General features: G+C 32.6%; 1 protein-coding gene across 1 annotated transcript; it reads left to right on the top strand.

Moving 5' to 3' along the window:
* The first annotated feature begins 12,734 nt into the window (after positions 1 to 12,734).
* Positions 12,735 to 14,652, top strand: LOC141723507 (large ribosomal subunit protein uL6m). Its single transcript, XM_074525328.1, has 2 exons — positions 12,735 to 12,881; positions 13,920 to 14,652. The coding sequence occupies exon 2, from the start codon at positions 13,927 to 13,929 to the stop codon at positions 14,233 to 14,235; it is 309 nt and encodes a 102-aa protein (XP_074381429.1). The 5' UTR covers positions 12,735 to 12,881; positions 13,920 to 13,926; the 3' UTR covers positions 14,236 to 14,652.
* Positions 14,653 to 15,002: the final 350 nt, after the last annotated feature.

Genomic DNA, 15,002 nt, shown 5'->3' with positions numbered 1-15,002 from the left:
TGAACAAAAGCAATAAATCCCCCAAATTTGCTCTCCAATTTGATAAAAATTGCACAAAAAGAAAAGTGTGATCATTTTAGGGTTTTAAACTGCAAGTACAACCCATCTGCACTTAATATCCGCGGAATGGACAGCTGTTCCGCGCATAATATACGCGGAAGCTCTACTTTTCGCGAATATTATGCGCTGACAGGGGAATTTTTTTAAAAAATCCCGGCCGTTGGATCAACCAGGAAATGATGTGTTGGATAAAAGTTCCCTGATACACGATTGTCAGGGAACAGGACCCTAACTAACTTAAATGAATATCATGACAACACTTTCCTGAAGCTTCTAAAAGCCTTGAGTAATGAATATTAATACTTGTACGAAGTCTGACTAAATCTCAAGGAGATATAAGGTGGGACGGTCAACTCATATTAATGTATTCTATGTGTGTAGTACATACAAAAATATTATTGCGAAATTGGGGGACGGGAATTTGAGGACCCACACGAACCTGTCCCCGACAAACCCGCATCGGGCAGTGAGTCCGTTAAGTATTTCTTCCTATGTATATATGGGGCGAATATGATATTTATATGATACTTATGGGAAAAATTCGCAATATGTGTGTTTACACACACACACACATACACACTAGCTTAAAACTCGTTCGATGTATGAATATTTTTAATATTATATTATTGTTTTAATTTAATGAATCAAACTTTTTATAAAGTGAAACTTGTTAGTTTAAATTTTAATATTAAGTAACAAAACCCGAGTACCACACCGATCGGGCGACTATGTCCTTAAAAAAATATCTTAAATATTATAATCTTAAATACACGTTTATATTAATATAGAATATAGATACATTATTTTAATTAAAATAATTAGTAAAATAGTTTAGCAAACGCGTGTTTTAAAGTTGTATCATGTATGCATTTCAATTAAAATAGGTTCGTAAAGCAGTTATATTTGTATCTATTTTAATTATAATATGTTTCAGTTTGTAAAATAATTTAGCCATAAATATAATTGTATTTTGCTCGAATAATAAAAAGTAAATAATAAAATTTGAATTTTGTATCAACTACCAAACTTTTAATATTTTGGTTATTATATAGATGTAAAGATAGAACTAATAGTTTAATAGCAGTGTTCTAAAAATCGGTACTCGATTTAACTAGGTGAAGATATGAAGTAATGAGTACTCGGAGTACTCGGGGAGTACTCGAAAAGAGTACTCGGCTAAAAACTCGGATAAAATAAAATGCTAAATTTTAGTTTTAGCATCTTCTTAACTTAAAGTATATTACAAATGACAATATAAAATAATTAATTATGTTTCCAAGTATCTCGAAAGAGTACTCGATATAAAACTCAAAATTTTTAAACGACCGACAACTTTTAATTTATTTTTTAACTTATAAATATTTTATAAATAATATGCAACAATTTTTTTTCATTTTGGTTAACCTTTTACAATCATTAATACAAAAAATATTTAAAGTTGTATTTATTTTGTTATTACTAGTTTTTTGGGATCATTACTCATTTTTTTTAATTTTTTCTTCTAAAATCGAGTTTTTTCCGAGTAATCCGAGTTTTACCCGAGTTTGATCTGAGTCAAGTAAAAAACCGAGTTGTGATCAAATATACCAAAATCAGATCTAAATAGATCCGAGTTCGATTACTCCGGCAAGTAATTCTGACTTTTAAAAAACTAATCTTATATAGCATAGTTTCAAATAATTTGTACTGTTTTATTTATTTTCTTTCCTTGCAAATTTATGACATGATGGGTTGCTATTTTTTGGAAATGTGATTTACAGTTTAAAATTATCCATGTTGGTATGTAAGTAGGGCTGAGCAAAATCGAACTGAAACCGAAACCGAAAAATCGAACCGAACCGTACAATTTCGGTTCGGTTCGTTTTGGTTTGAGTTTTTTCAAAAATTCTGGTTAATTCCGTTTTTCAATTTGAACCGAAATAATATTGGTTTGGTTCGGTTTGTTTGAAAATCAATTTGATTTTCACCGAAATATGCATACATACATATTTTTTGAATTATATTTTATACATATATATATATATTATAATGTTGTAAATATATACAAAAGAACATACAGAGTCGACTAGAATGAGTGAATGATCATAAATAAAAAGTCACAAACATAGACCCTGTGTTGGCTGCTTTAATTTGAACAGAATCACCCATTTGATTTGTTCTAGTTTCTAGAATTCTAGTATCAAATATTCATATAAGTTCTAATCTTCTTACAACAGTATCAATTATCCAGCTTGCAGGGGCGACGCCGAGGTAGCGCGGGGTGAGCCACTGCACAAGGCCTCCGAAATTATAGGGCCCCGAATTTTTATTTTAAAAATTAACTAGAAATGAAAATTTAGTTCTTAAGAAAAAAATTGGTCAAGTTTTTCTTAAAAAATATAAGAAATTTGGATGAAATAGGACACTTAGATTCATTAAAGTTCGTCAAAAATTTTCGTGCTTTCATAATTTAAAATTATATATAAAATTTTAATAACTATTCATGTTACCATTGCACTTATAGAAAAGAATTTTTCCAAACTAAAGTTTTAAATTTTTTATTTATGAACAACTATATCGTAAGGAAGACTAAATGTTGATTATTATTTCATTACAAAATAATCTATTTAAGTGAATATATTGAAATGTATTTGAGGTCAGTGTTATAAAAATCAAAAATCGGAACAGATCGGTTGAGATACTGATTTGCGATTTATCGGAAATCGGGGATTTATCAGAATATTAAATCGGGTTAAAATCGGATATATTTTTAATATATTTTTTAAAAAATATTTATAAATTAAATATATGACACTGTCACATGTTAATATTATAAAATTACTGAGATTAATTGGGCTTCTTGGTAGATATGGGCTTATGTCCCATGACATTCCTCGTGTATAAATTGAAACAACGTCATGTACTGTAATGTACTAGTACTATAGTTGTAGTACTACTGCTTTACAAAACTTATATGCTTTATTGTAAACTGTGCCATTTTTATTAAATAATTATAAGTTTATTCTTAAGTCTTCTTCTTCATCGTCAGTTCTTTCCCCTTTGTCTTCGTTGCTATTAGTGTCAACTTCTTCTTCCTAATTTCTTTTCTCTCCAACTCACTACGATTTCACTATAATTTATTTTCTAATCTTCTTCGATTTTCAACGATATTGACTCATTTCTCGTAAAATGTTTTTCTCGGCGATTTTCCGTTATAAGATCTCCGATTAGCGATTTGTCGGTCGATTTATCGGACAGATCTCCTATTTTTAGAACCATGTTTGTGGTTTATAATGTATTTTTAATATTCATTTTTTAGACACCGTTACTTGAATTTCTTATTAAATTAAAGATTACGGGCCCAATTTTGAAATTTCACACATGGTCCTCAATTATCTTGCCCCGGCCCTGCCAGCTTGTTTACTTGGTTATATTACATTATTCACTAAATTGTTGATTTTTGAGCACTGCCCCAACTTGGATATATTTACGATATTGATACTGAGAAATCCTCTTGCAGGAGATCAATGTTTTATGTTAATTTTTTTAATATTTCGGTTTTCATAAACCGAACTGAATAAACTAAAATAATTCACTTCAATTTTCGGTTCGGTTTATGCGTAAGTTCGGTTCGGTTAGGAAAAAATTATTTTTTCAGTTTTCGGTTAATTCAGTTCGGTTCAATTTCTGACCGCACCGACCGAATGCTCAGCCAAGAAAGATAAAAAGTGTCGTCGAACCCAGACATAAACTTATAATGCATTTGGTCATTGGTCAACATTAATATATCCCTGGTTCACAAAAAATTGTAGTAGTCATCTTTATCCGATACCCATGACTTATCACGGATTTTAATGCGGCATTTGTTTCCTTAATATAGAAATGGTTTAAAATACAGTATGTTGTTTTTTCACAAAATGTAGAATAAAACATGATATTTTAGTAAGTTTCACGTGAATACTGTCATGTATATTACATCTTTTAATTTGTAAATATTCTTCAATTCAAAATGTTCAACATCACTTTCACGGGTTTACATGCTCCCAATGATTCCAATACATTTACGCACAATCATGCCTGAAAATTGAAGGGCCCAGTACAAGATTTTAAAAAAGTGTCCTAATAATTTTAACTTTTTTAATAATATATGAAATAAAAAAACATATAAATTATAAAGTAATATAACAATTAAAGTGCATAAATCAACTATATTACATAATGAAAATTAACAAAATTATAAAATAATAAAACAAGTTAATATATGATATAAATTATCATAAAATCATCATTCTAGGTTCTAGATTTTTTTGAAGCACACTTACTATTAATAATTTAATAATCAACTTTTTCCTACAAACTATTAAATTTTAGAAATCGGAAATTTATCTAAAAATAAAAAATTATATATGTAAATTTAAATTTATATGTACAGCTGTTTAAATTTGTATAAATCCATTCTTTATTTATTTTATACTTAAAACATAATCATTACTTGAATGATCGAGCAAGGGAGAAAAAAAGTTAGCTAGTATACATAGTTAAATTACTAATTTTAATTAAATCATTAAAAAATGGTACTTAAATCGGGAGTTTATCTTGTTAAAAGTGTAAGGAGGGCACTGATAAAATTTTTGATATAAGTATTTATTTCTATTAATATGATTTTTTATATTATTATTTCCAGAATTTATTTGACTTATTCAAGAAAGTAATCAAAATTATGTACGTGTATAATACTATATCTCAAACGTTTTTCTTTTCATTTACATTTTTTAACATTAAAATTTATAATTCTAACATTTTATACAATTTTTTTTATTTAACTATACATACACATACATAAAAAAATGTGTCCTAGAATGATAGAGGGCCTGTTCCATTTAACACCTTGCACGCTCTCAGACACGACTCTGTTGGGGTTAAACCCAATAGGTAGTATGGGCTTGGTGATATAAATCATAATTGAGTTGGGTAATAATTGTATGTGTTGACAATTATTATTATAATGGGAATGGGTAATAATTGTATGGGTAGATAATTATTATTGTAATCAAATTAGGTATGTCTTTTTGGCTAAGTTTGTTATGGCTATATATACATAGTCATGTTATTGTTTTGATGTATGCTTGAGTATTTTTTGACTTAAGTATCGCTTGAGTGAATACCGTTTGGTGAGATTGATTGTATTATTGATAATTGTTTGATTAATAATACAAGTTGGGACGTGGGTTTTTCCGCGTCATATATTGAGTGTGTGTTTTGTATTGTTTATTTGGTTCTATACTTGTGTGTGTTCCCCCTAACAATTGGTATCAAGAGTCAAGGTTCATGATGGAGAAGGTTGGGGGATTTAAGATTGAATATTTTAATGGAAGAAACAATTTTACCTTGTGGCAAAGCACGGTAAAAGATCTGTTAATTCAACGAGGGTTATATGCGACTCTCGGAGGGAAGAAGCCTACTGAAGTTGATGATACAAAGTGGGGAGACATGAAGTTACGTTCGGCATCAACGATCCGGTTGGCCCTTGCACCGGAAATCAAGTATGATGTTCTTGAAGAGGACAATCCCAAGAATTTGTGGGAGAAGTTAACGAAGACTTATCACTCAAAGTCTTTGGTCAACAAGCTGTTTCTCAAGAAAGATTTGTTCGGGCTCAAGATGGAAGAAGACGGAGATTTAAGAGATCATCTGAATTATTTTAATGGCTTAATCAACCAGCTGAATAATCTGGATGAAAAATTGAAGGATGAGGACAAAGCTGTTCTACTACTAGTGTCTCTACCGAAGAAGTATAATACTGTGATGACTTCTTTATTGGTTGGGAAAACGAAGTTAGATTTGGATGAGACTGTTGTTGTTCTTATGGAGGCCGAAAGATTGATGAAACAAGAATCGAGTGACACATCTGATGGAAGTGCATTTGTGGTACGTGCGCGTGACACGGAAAAGAAGAATGTGAAGAAATATAACCCTAATATCATGTGTTTTTATTGTGAGGAATTGGGTCATATATAATTTATGTGTCCAAAGGCAAGAGAATACTTGAGAGAGTTGAAGAAAAATTGAGGGGGTAGTGTTTCTCTTGTAGAAACTGATGAAGATGTTCTTTTGGTTCAAGAAGAGAAGGGATGAAAAGAAGAATGGGTGCTTGACTCGGGATGTTCTCATCACATATGTGGTAGGAGGGAGTGGTTCTCGTCCTACAAAAAGTGTGAGGGAAAGATTGTAACTTTACTGAACGGTAAAATGGTAAAGGTTGCTGGCATTGGTGATGTAACAATGAAACGTCACAACGGTCGTGTTCAGAAGTTAACTCAAGTAAGATACATACCGGAGTTAAATCGAAATCTAATTTTATTGGGTAAATTAGTTGATTTGGGATATACTGTTATGATGAAGAACAGTATGTTGAAAGTCACTAAAGGAGATTTAGAGATACTCAAAGGTCGAAAAGATAAGAGAAATCTTTTTGTACTAGAAGGAGGGGTTATTGTTCAAGGGGAGGTATTGGCGGATCGATGTTGATGGCTCGAGGGTGACCGTTAATTCGGTTGTGCATGAAATCATATTGGGTTGAAGGGGAGGATTGTTGGGGTTAAACCCAATAGGTAGTATGGGCTTGGTGATATAAATCATAATTGAGTTGGGTAATAATTGTATGTGTTGATAATTATTATTATAATGGGAATGGGTAATAATTGTATGGGTAGACAATTATTATTGTAATCAGATTAGGTATGTCTTGTTGGCTAAGTTTGTGATGGCTATATATACATTGTCATGTTATTATTTTGATGTATGCTTGAGTGTTGTTTGACTTAAGTATCGCTTGAGTGAATACCGTTTGGTGAGATTGATTGTATTATTGATAATTGTTTTGATTAATAATACAAGTTGGGACGTGGGTTTTTCCGCGTCATATATTGAGTGTGTGTTTTGTATAGTTTATTTGTTTCTATACTTGTGTGTGTTCCCCATAACAGACTCTGCATTTACAAGTTCAAATATAGTTTAATTTTAAAATGTCGTTTAATTCTCATTTTGAAAAATTATGCATTAAATGCAAGCTCTAATAAATCTGGTTGAGCGAAAATCGAAATCAAAATTTACGACGATAAGAGATAAATTCTTAACCGTTTAAGTTATGTCATCGCGCTCCTACTTATACACGTATTATTATTATCAAGTAATCAGTCGCTCTAAAACCTTAAATGAGATATTAGTATTGTTAAGTATATGGCTGTCAAACAGATAATTCAGATACGAATCTGCCTGTATTCGTATCCGGATTCGAATCCAAAAATTCGTATCTATATCCCTATCCAAATCCAGAAATATTTAAAGAATAATATCTGAATCCAGATCCGACGGATACTATCCGGATACAGATCCGATTTTCATTCAGATATTTTATTTTTATATTAAAAACTGAAATAAATATTGCAAAAATTAAAAAATCAATTTTAAAAATTAAAATAAGATTTAAAGTGATTGAACCATATTTTAATTTTTCAAAAAACTAATTTTATTTATCTTTTCATTATAATTGTTATCTTTAAATTGTTGAACTCAAATAATTATATATATATATCCTATTTTTATAACTATATAAAATTTGTATAAACATAATATTTAATATATATATACACACAGATACACATTATATAAATTTAATAAAATAAATTTTAATTTATTTGAATATTTAAATATAATATATATCCATTCGAATTCGAATTCAGATATTATCATATACGAATATGTCTATATCCGTATTCTTATCCGCAATTGTCGGATTCGAATACGAATAATATACATTTTATTTTGGATATGAATAATATCCGATTTATTTCGAATACAAATGCGGATTTTTCGGACAAATATCAACCTTTTCAAAAAAAATTGACAGCCCTAGTTAAGTAATCAGTCGGTCTAAAATTTTAAGGTGGGATACTAATATTGTTAATTAAGTAACCAGTAATTCTAAAATATTAAGGTGAAATATTAATATTGTTTAGTTACCAAGGTGGGATATCTTTAAGGTAAAATATTAGTATTATTTAGTAACCAATGTGGGGTATTAGTATAGTTAAGTGATCAATCACTCTAAAACCTTAAGTTGAGAGATTAAAATTGTTATATAAAATCTTAAGGTGGGAGATTAATTTGGTTAAGTAAAACCTTAAGGTGAGAGATTAGTATGGTTAAGTAATATCTTAAGGGGGACGATTAGTATTGTTAATTAACTTGTCACCGTAAAACCTAAAAGTGAGTGTTATACTCACAACTTAACAACCAGTATTAACAATATCTTATACTCCCTCCATGTCATTGGAATGTTCACTATTTGCACGTATTTCAAGGCTTTTATAAAGTATAGTTTCATAATATTTTTTTAATTTTTTTTTGAATAAAAGTTTAAACATAAAACTTTTATTAAGAAAAAAATTAAAAAAATATTATGGAATTATACTTTAAACGAGAATTAAAAAGCGTGTCGAAAAGTAACGTAAACAACTCAGTCGGACTGAGGGAGTACAACTTAACAACAAATATTAAATTAAACAAATGATGGTGGAGGACTCAAACTCGAGTATCTCCCTGAATGATTTCATGTTAAGCAAGTCGTTTTAAAATCTTAAAGTGTTAGAGAAAGATTCCAACATGATCTTATACCACTTAATAAGTATTAGTTGAAGTTGATAACTCCTGGTGGTGAGGCAGCTCCTTCGACGTCGTGCCTGGTTCGCCGTTGTGGAGGTGTAGCTGTCATAGGGCTCCTACAAAACAACACCGGAAGTGGAGTTTGGGTCCCGCGACACCTCCGGTGTGCGAGTAAGAACTCGCTTTTGAGGAAGATGAAGATATAAAGGAATGCAATGTAGTTGTGTGTGTATATGAGTATGAGAGAGTGATTAACGCCAAAACCTTTCTTCTTTGGGCTATTTATAGCCCAAGGATAGGGTTTAGGGGTTGGTACCTTTTAATCGTAGTCGTCGGTTCTAGGAGCGGTAACACCTAGCTGGAGTGGATGTTTTACACGTGTCGGGGCGGGACTGGTTGGGAAATATTCTGAGGATCTTCTGACACGTGCCTTGATTATTCCTATGATTGATGGGTGATAGTTGTCCCTATCATGCGTTTTGGCATGTGCCTCACGTGCTGGGACCTCCCAAGGTCGGGCTTGCGGGACTAGACCATTTAGGACTAGTGGTGTAAGCAACTGGATCGAGTTAGGAGTTCGGGCCTGGTCCTTGCAGGAGCTACATGTACCATCATGTGCCCCCCCACTCCCTTATGCAGATTTTCTGGATGGGGGAGTAAGGTTTGTTTTGTTTAGTGAATTTGGGCTTTGTTTACCCCCCAGTCCGGATTGTGTTGAGTTCGGCGAATCAGGACTAAGGCTAGTTTTCTTTAGAAGAATTTGAGCTTTGCTTGACCCCCAGTCCGGATTGATTTGAGTTCAGCCAATCAGGACTGAGATTATTGTCTTTAGAAGGATTTGAGTTTTGCTTGCCCCACATTCCGGATTGTGTTGAGTTTAGACAATCGGGACTGAGGTTAGATGTCTTTAGAAGAATTTGAGCTTTGCTTGCCCCCCATTCCGGATTGTGGTGAGTTCAGCCAATCAGAACTAAATTTAGTTGTCTTTAGAAGAATTTAAGTTTTGCTTGCCCCCCAGTCCGGATTGTGTTGAGTTCAGGGTTCCGGACTGGAAGTTGAAACGGTTTTGGGGCTTTTTCCCCAATAATTTGAATTATTACAGTTGTCTTTTTTCGAAAGACGTGCCGTAATAATTAACAGTAGTAATTACCGTGTATAGATATGTTATTGTGTGTATATCTGTTCTGGATGAGCGGCTTAGATTTGTGCCACGTGGCCTTGGCCCTTGGTATGCATACCGCCTATAAAAAGGCCTCCCCCTCCTATTATTTTATTTTTTACCTCTCTTCACTTCTTCTTTTGCTTTCTTCTTCTTCTTTCTTTGCTTTTTCGCTGTTTATCGCAGGGGTTCTTGGAGGTCTGAAATCGTTTATTGGGCGTCTCCAAACTCTCCATATTCTCTACACATATAAGCTTCCTCATTCCACTTTTCTGCTTTCTTTACGTTTCTTCTTCACCCAATTGTACCATAAATCATTTCTGTTGTTGTTGTTTGATTGTGTGTTTTGTGTTTATATTTTTGGTTTCGATTGATGTTGTGTGTATGTATATATGTGTATGTATTGCTTTTTGTTAGTTTTTGGTGTTTGGTTTTGGCTAATGGTGTTTCTGGGTTTAGGGTTTTTTAGGTTGGTCCGGACTTGAATGTAGAGTCCAGACTTGTAGCTTTGTATTTGGTTTTACGTTATTTCTGGCTGGTTATAAGTAGAGTCCGGACTAAAATTTTGGTGTTTTTGAGGTTATAGGTTATGTGTAGTCCGGACTTGTTGTTTGAAGTTTTTCTGTTATTAGGTTACGGGTCTATTTTGGATCTTGAGGTTCGGGTCCCCGGACTGGGTGCTTATAACTTTAATAAAATTGAACATAGGGTAGTCCAGACCATTATAGGATGCAAGATTAAAATTTGTAGGGATTTAGACTAACCTCTATCATTTGTTCTAGGTATATGGTCCGGATTAAAGCTCGTGTCATGGCTGGAGTGGATGCTTTACACGTGTCGAGGCGAGACTGGTTGGGGAATGTTCTAATGATCTTCTGACACATGCCTTGATTATTTCCATGATTGATGGGTGACAGTTGTCCCTATCATGCATTTCGGCATATGCCTCATGTGCTGGGACCTCCCAAGGTTGGGCTTGCGTGACTGGGTCAGTTAGGCCTAGTAGTGTGCGGGACTGGATCGAGTTAGGAGTCCGGGCCTGGTCCTTGCAGGAGCTACATGTCTCAGAAGTATTAGTTGGATGTTTGAATTTGCTGGATAACTTATAAAACACGTAATATTAGTCCTCAAACTTCTTATGGGCAACTCGCAAGGCCTATGGACACCTAGTAGCCCATGGTCCATAAACCCCGAAAAGTGGAAGACCTGTCGTTCTAATCTGCAAGTATATTAAGAATGAATATGACCCCATGTGCACATCTCTCTGCGTTTGCTCCCATGAAAAACAATGATATAAATCTACAGCATTACAATACTAATTAAGTAGTTAATTATATGCAAAGCAAGTCCTAATCTCAAGACTACAGGTGTTAAGCCAGCTAGAAAAATTAAGAATTTGATGTAGGTAAACGAGTCCTAGCATATAGAACACTATACTTATCCGACAACCTTTAATTTACAAGGACATAATTGTAGCTTAGATAAGAATTAAAACTATGTTTAAGACACCACTTGTTCAAATGATCATCACTTCCATTTGAATGCATTTCTTTCAAGATTTCTTAAGTTTAATTAATCCCACATGCTAATAAACTAGAGATATCACCGGTACTTCTTGATAGATTTTCACATACTAAAAGACTGGAAGACCTGAAAAGGAAAATTTTGGCTGTCCCTAAATATTTTGACATATCAATTCTTTATATATTTAATTTCATTATGTCCTCTTTTTAAGTAGTAGTCTGTAAATGTAGTAATCTTGTTTACAACTTGCAGTACCATTTGCAGTCCCCCCCTCCTCCAAATCTTGTGTAAGTTTACACTGTCACTAGACATGCTTTCCTCAAGCTGTTCCAACTCAAATTGGACGATTGAGCAGAACAAATTGTTTGAAAATGCTTTAGCTAAATACGATCAGGACACACCAGATCGTTGGATGAAAATAGCCAATGCAACAGGTGGGAAAACTGTAGAGGAAATAAAAGTGCAGTACCAGAAACTTATTCATGATATTGAGCTTATTGAAGCAGGCAAGGTTCCTCTTCCTAATCAGTGGCTCAATGTCTGAAGCAGGGATTACATGATGGGCACATAGGTTTTTCAACCAATCTTTATTACTGTTTGTTAACTATAATTTTATTTATGCGTAGGATGAAGCAAGCTTTACTGTGATGGAAGACTAGATAGCTTAGCTTGTTATGCAGTGCATGGACATCTTAAGATCACTTTTGTTGTTTCTTTGTTTAATTTGTAATGCTATGTGTTAAGTTTATCATTTGCTCACAAATTAAAAGTGATTTGAATTTATTGATGTGAACTTACAAAATTGTCTGCCACACATATTACAATAGTAAGCTACAATATCGCACATCACTTATAAACAAAATATGATACAAAAAAATCATGCAGAGTTAAAAAGGGGATGATTCATACTTGTTTTTTCTTCTTTTTTTGCAAATTGGTATATTGAAAATTTTAACCACATGAAATTTGAACCAAGGGAGAAAAAGGGTCAACTTTATAATTAGACTTTTTTTCGGAATTAATTCAATAATAAAAAGCATACTTTATTTATAAAAATAATCAAGTCGAATAAATATAAAACGGATTATATCGTTAATTAATTCATCCATCACAAATATAATTTATATTTAATATGTTAAAATTTCATTAATATTTATAGTTCATAATTTTTATAAATGGATATCATCAACTAGCGTACTTGCATTCTCTCCTCCATTTTAATTTAAACATGTACGTATCTCCCTCTCCATAATATTGCATAAAAACTTTCAAAATATATCGAAAAGGGCCTAAAGTTGGGCAGAAAGAAAGTACCTAGTGTTGCATAAGGCCTATTAAATAAAGTCAGCCCATTAGTAGGCCCAAGTAAAAAATTAAACTGGGCCTGGGTAATTTAGCAGCAGTCTCCCCTTCCCTCTCGCCGGTGTTTTGCCAGAGTTGTTCAAAGGGGCGACGCTGCTTACACTTAAGTCTGTGACCTAACTAATTTCTTCAGGTATAACTCATTTCATTCTCCAATTTGCATAATAGATCTACTCTTTATTTTTTTCATTTCATTTTTTTTGTTCTGCCTCCATTTTTAATGCTTAAATTCTATTTGTTAAGTATTTTTATTACATATAAGTTAGTCAAATTATTATTAACTACACATTTTCTAGATTAATTTAGGTAAAATTAAAGTAATGATAATATTATTTAGACCTCCACTTAGTATTGTATTGTTTGTATATAAATGAAGATGATATTGTTTTGACTTATTGAATAGAGGATATACTCTCTTCTTTGTTAGGAGAGGTTGGTTCGAGTTTGAGTGGAGGCTGTGAGGCACGATAGTGTGAATAGATTTTCGAGTATTTAAGTTTGTCGATTGGCTGTTTCTATTGAAATCAAGGTTTATGATTTAGTTTTAGGGGTATCGAGGTGTTCTTTTGCCTATAAGATAATATTTCGTGCTTTTTTAAGTTAAATTCTCAGCTTCTAGGTTTATATAAACGCTCAAAGTCTGGTTTAGATTTTCTGTAGTTTTGATTTGTGAGAAGAATGTTATCGTTGATGCTTCTTCTCATATAGATATGTAAAGTGCTTTTTGTTTTCTTTTTTTTGTGCTGGAGAGTAATTGTCTAAGTTGATTTTAGCATAATTTGATATCTTTACCGTTCGTGTAAACCTTTGTAACTCTGTTTCCCGGCACCATTAACATTTTAGAGAAAAGTCTCTAGTTTCATTTTTCCTTCCAACAGAGGTTTTTTAACTTTTTTACCTCAATGATGGACTTTCTGTTTTATAAATTTTAATATCATTACCTGCCCCTATCTTTCCCATTGACACATAAATCTTATTTAAAGAAACGCTTCTGAGTAGAATTTAGTGAAAATTTACGAAATTTCATTTTGTTTATGTGTTCATCCACTGAGTTATTTTGAAACTGGAAACTAGAAATGGAGCTGTAAGGAGTGTTATAATCATAGTCATACTTCTTTTGTTTATTTTTTTTTGCAATCAACAAGTTTTTGAGTTGTTAGTCTTATTACAGCTGTGATATGGAGGCTAAGTTCTTTCGCTTTCTGAAGATTGTGGGTGTTGGTTTTAAAGCGAGAGCTGAATCAGAAGGGCGTATTTTGTACCTAAAACTAGGATACAGCCATGAAGTTGAACTGGCCGTTCCTCCAGCTGTCCGAGTGTTTTGCTTCAAACAAAATGTAGTTTGCTGCACTGGAATTGACAAGCAAAGGGTGCACCAGTTTGCTGCTGCTGTTCGTAGTTGTAAACCTCCTGAACCTTATAAAGGGAAAGGTATCATGTATGTTGATGAAGTTATCAAAAAGAAGGCGGGGAAGAAGTCAAAATGAACTGTAGTTTTGTGCCAGATTTTCTGCATTTTGTTAAGTGGGTACTTTTCTAATTGAAAATTTAAGGTGATATCATATTGTCAACGCCGAGTCAGAGTGCTTTTTCTGCCTACTTTCTATTGAGAGTGATGCTCTCCCTTTCTGTTTGTTGTCTGTGCTTGGATTTCTGTTGAAGTTAACGGCTCCACATTTAGCGCTTGGAAGTTGGCACCAATTCCTTTATACTACATGTTGGTTAGTAGAGTTCTAGAACAATTGAAATATGTCATAAGTAAGATGTCTAGAATTATGTTAAGTAATATCTAGAATTATGTTCTGTATTGATGAAATCGAATTTGTTAAGAGCTTTAATAGACTCTGTGAAAATGTTGAATCTTGATGTTGGTAGTTTAAAATCTGTTCAGAGCTTTTAACTGACTCGGTGAAAATGTTGAATCTTTTCGTTGGTAGTGCAAAATCTGTTTAGAGCTTTAATGGACTTGTGAAAATGTCGAATCTTCCGTTGGTAGTGCAAAACCTATTATGCTTGGAAATGCCAAGTACTGCATGTAGATTTAATCTTTTAGTATTACTATTACAATTCTTTTGGTTAATGATGTTGTAATATTGATGTTAATGGATTTATATGTAGAGTTGGAGATTCAATTTTGAAGCAGCCGTGAGTCAGCTCTTGATTCTTGATAGTTTGATATATTTATCTTATATCTATTAAGTTCAAGAAAATGCAGAAACAACATTTGAACTGTGCATATATTTTGCTTAATTGA

This window comes from Apium graveolens, chromosome 5, assembly GCF_009905375.1.
Source record: "Apium graveolens cultivar Ventura chromosome 5, ASM990537v1, whole genome shotgun sequence".
Taxonomy (NCBI): Eukaryota; Viridiplantae; Streptophyta; class Magnoliopsida; order Apiales; family Apiaceae; genus Apium; species Apium graveolens.
Note: the sequence above shows the minus strand (reverse complement) of the source record. Positions and strands in the feature narration are given on the sequence as shown.

Excerpts from the sequence above, each read along its gene's own strand:
- LOC141723507 (XM_074525328.1), top strand. The coding sequence starts at position 13,927 with ATGGAGGCTAAGTTCTTTCGCTTTCTGAAGATTGTGGGTGTTGGTTTT.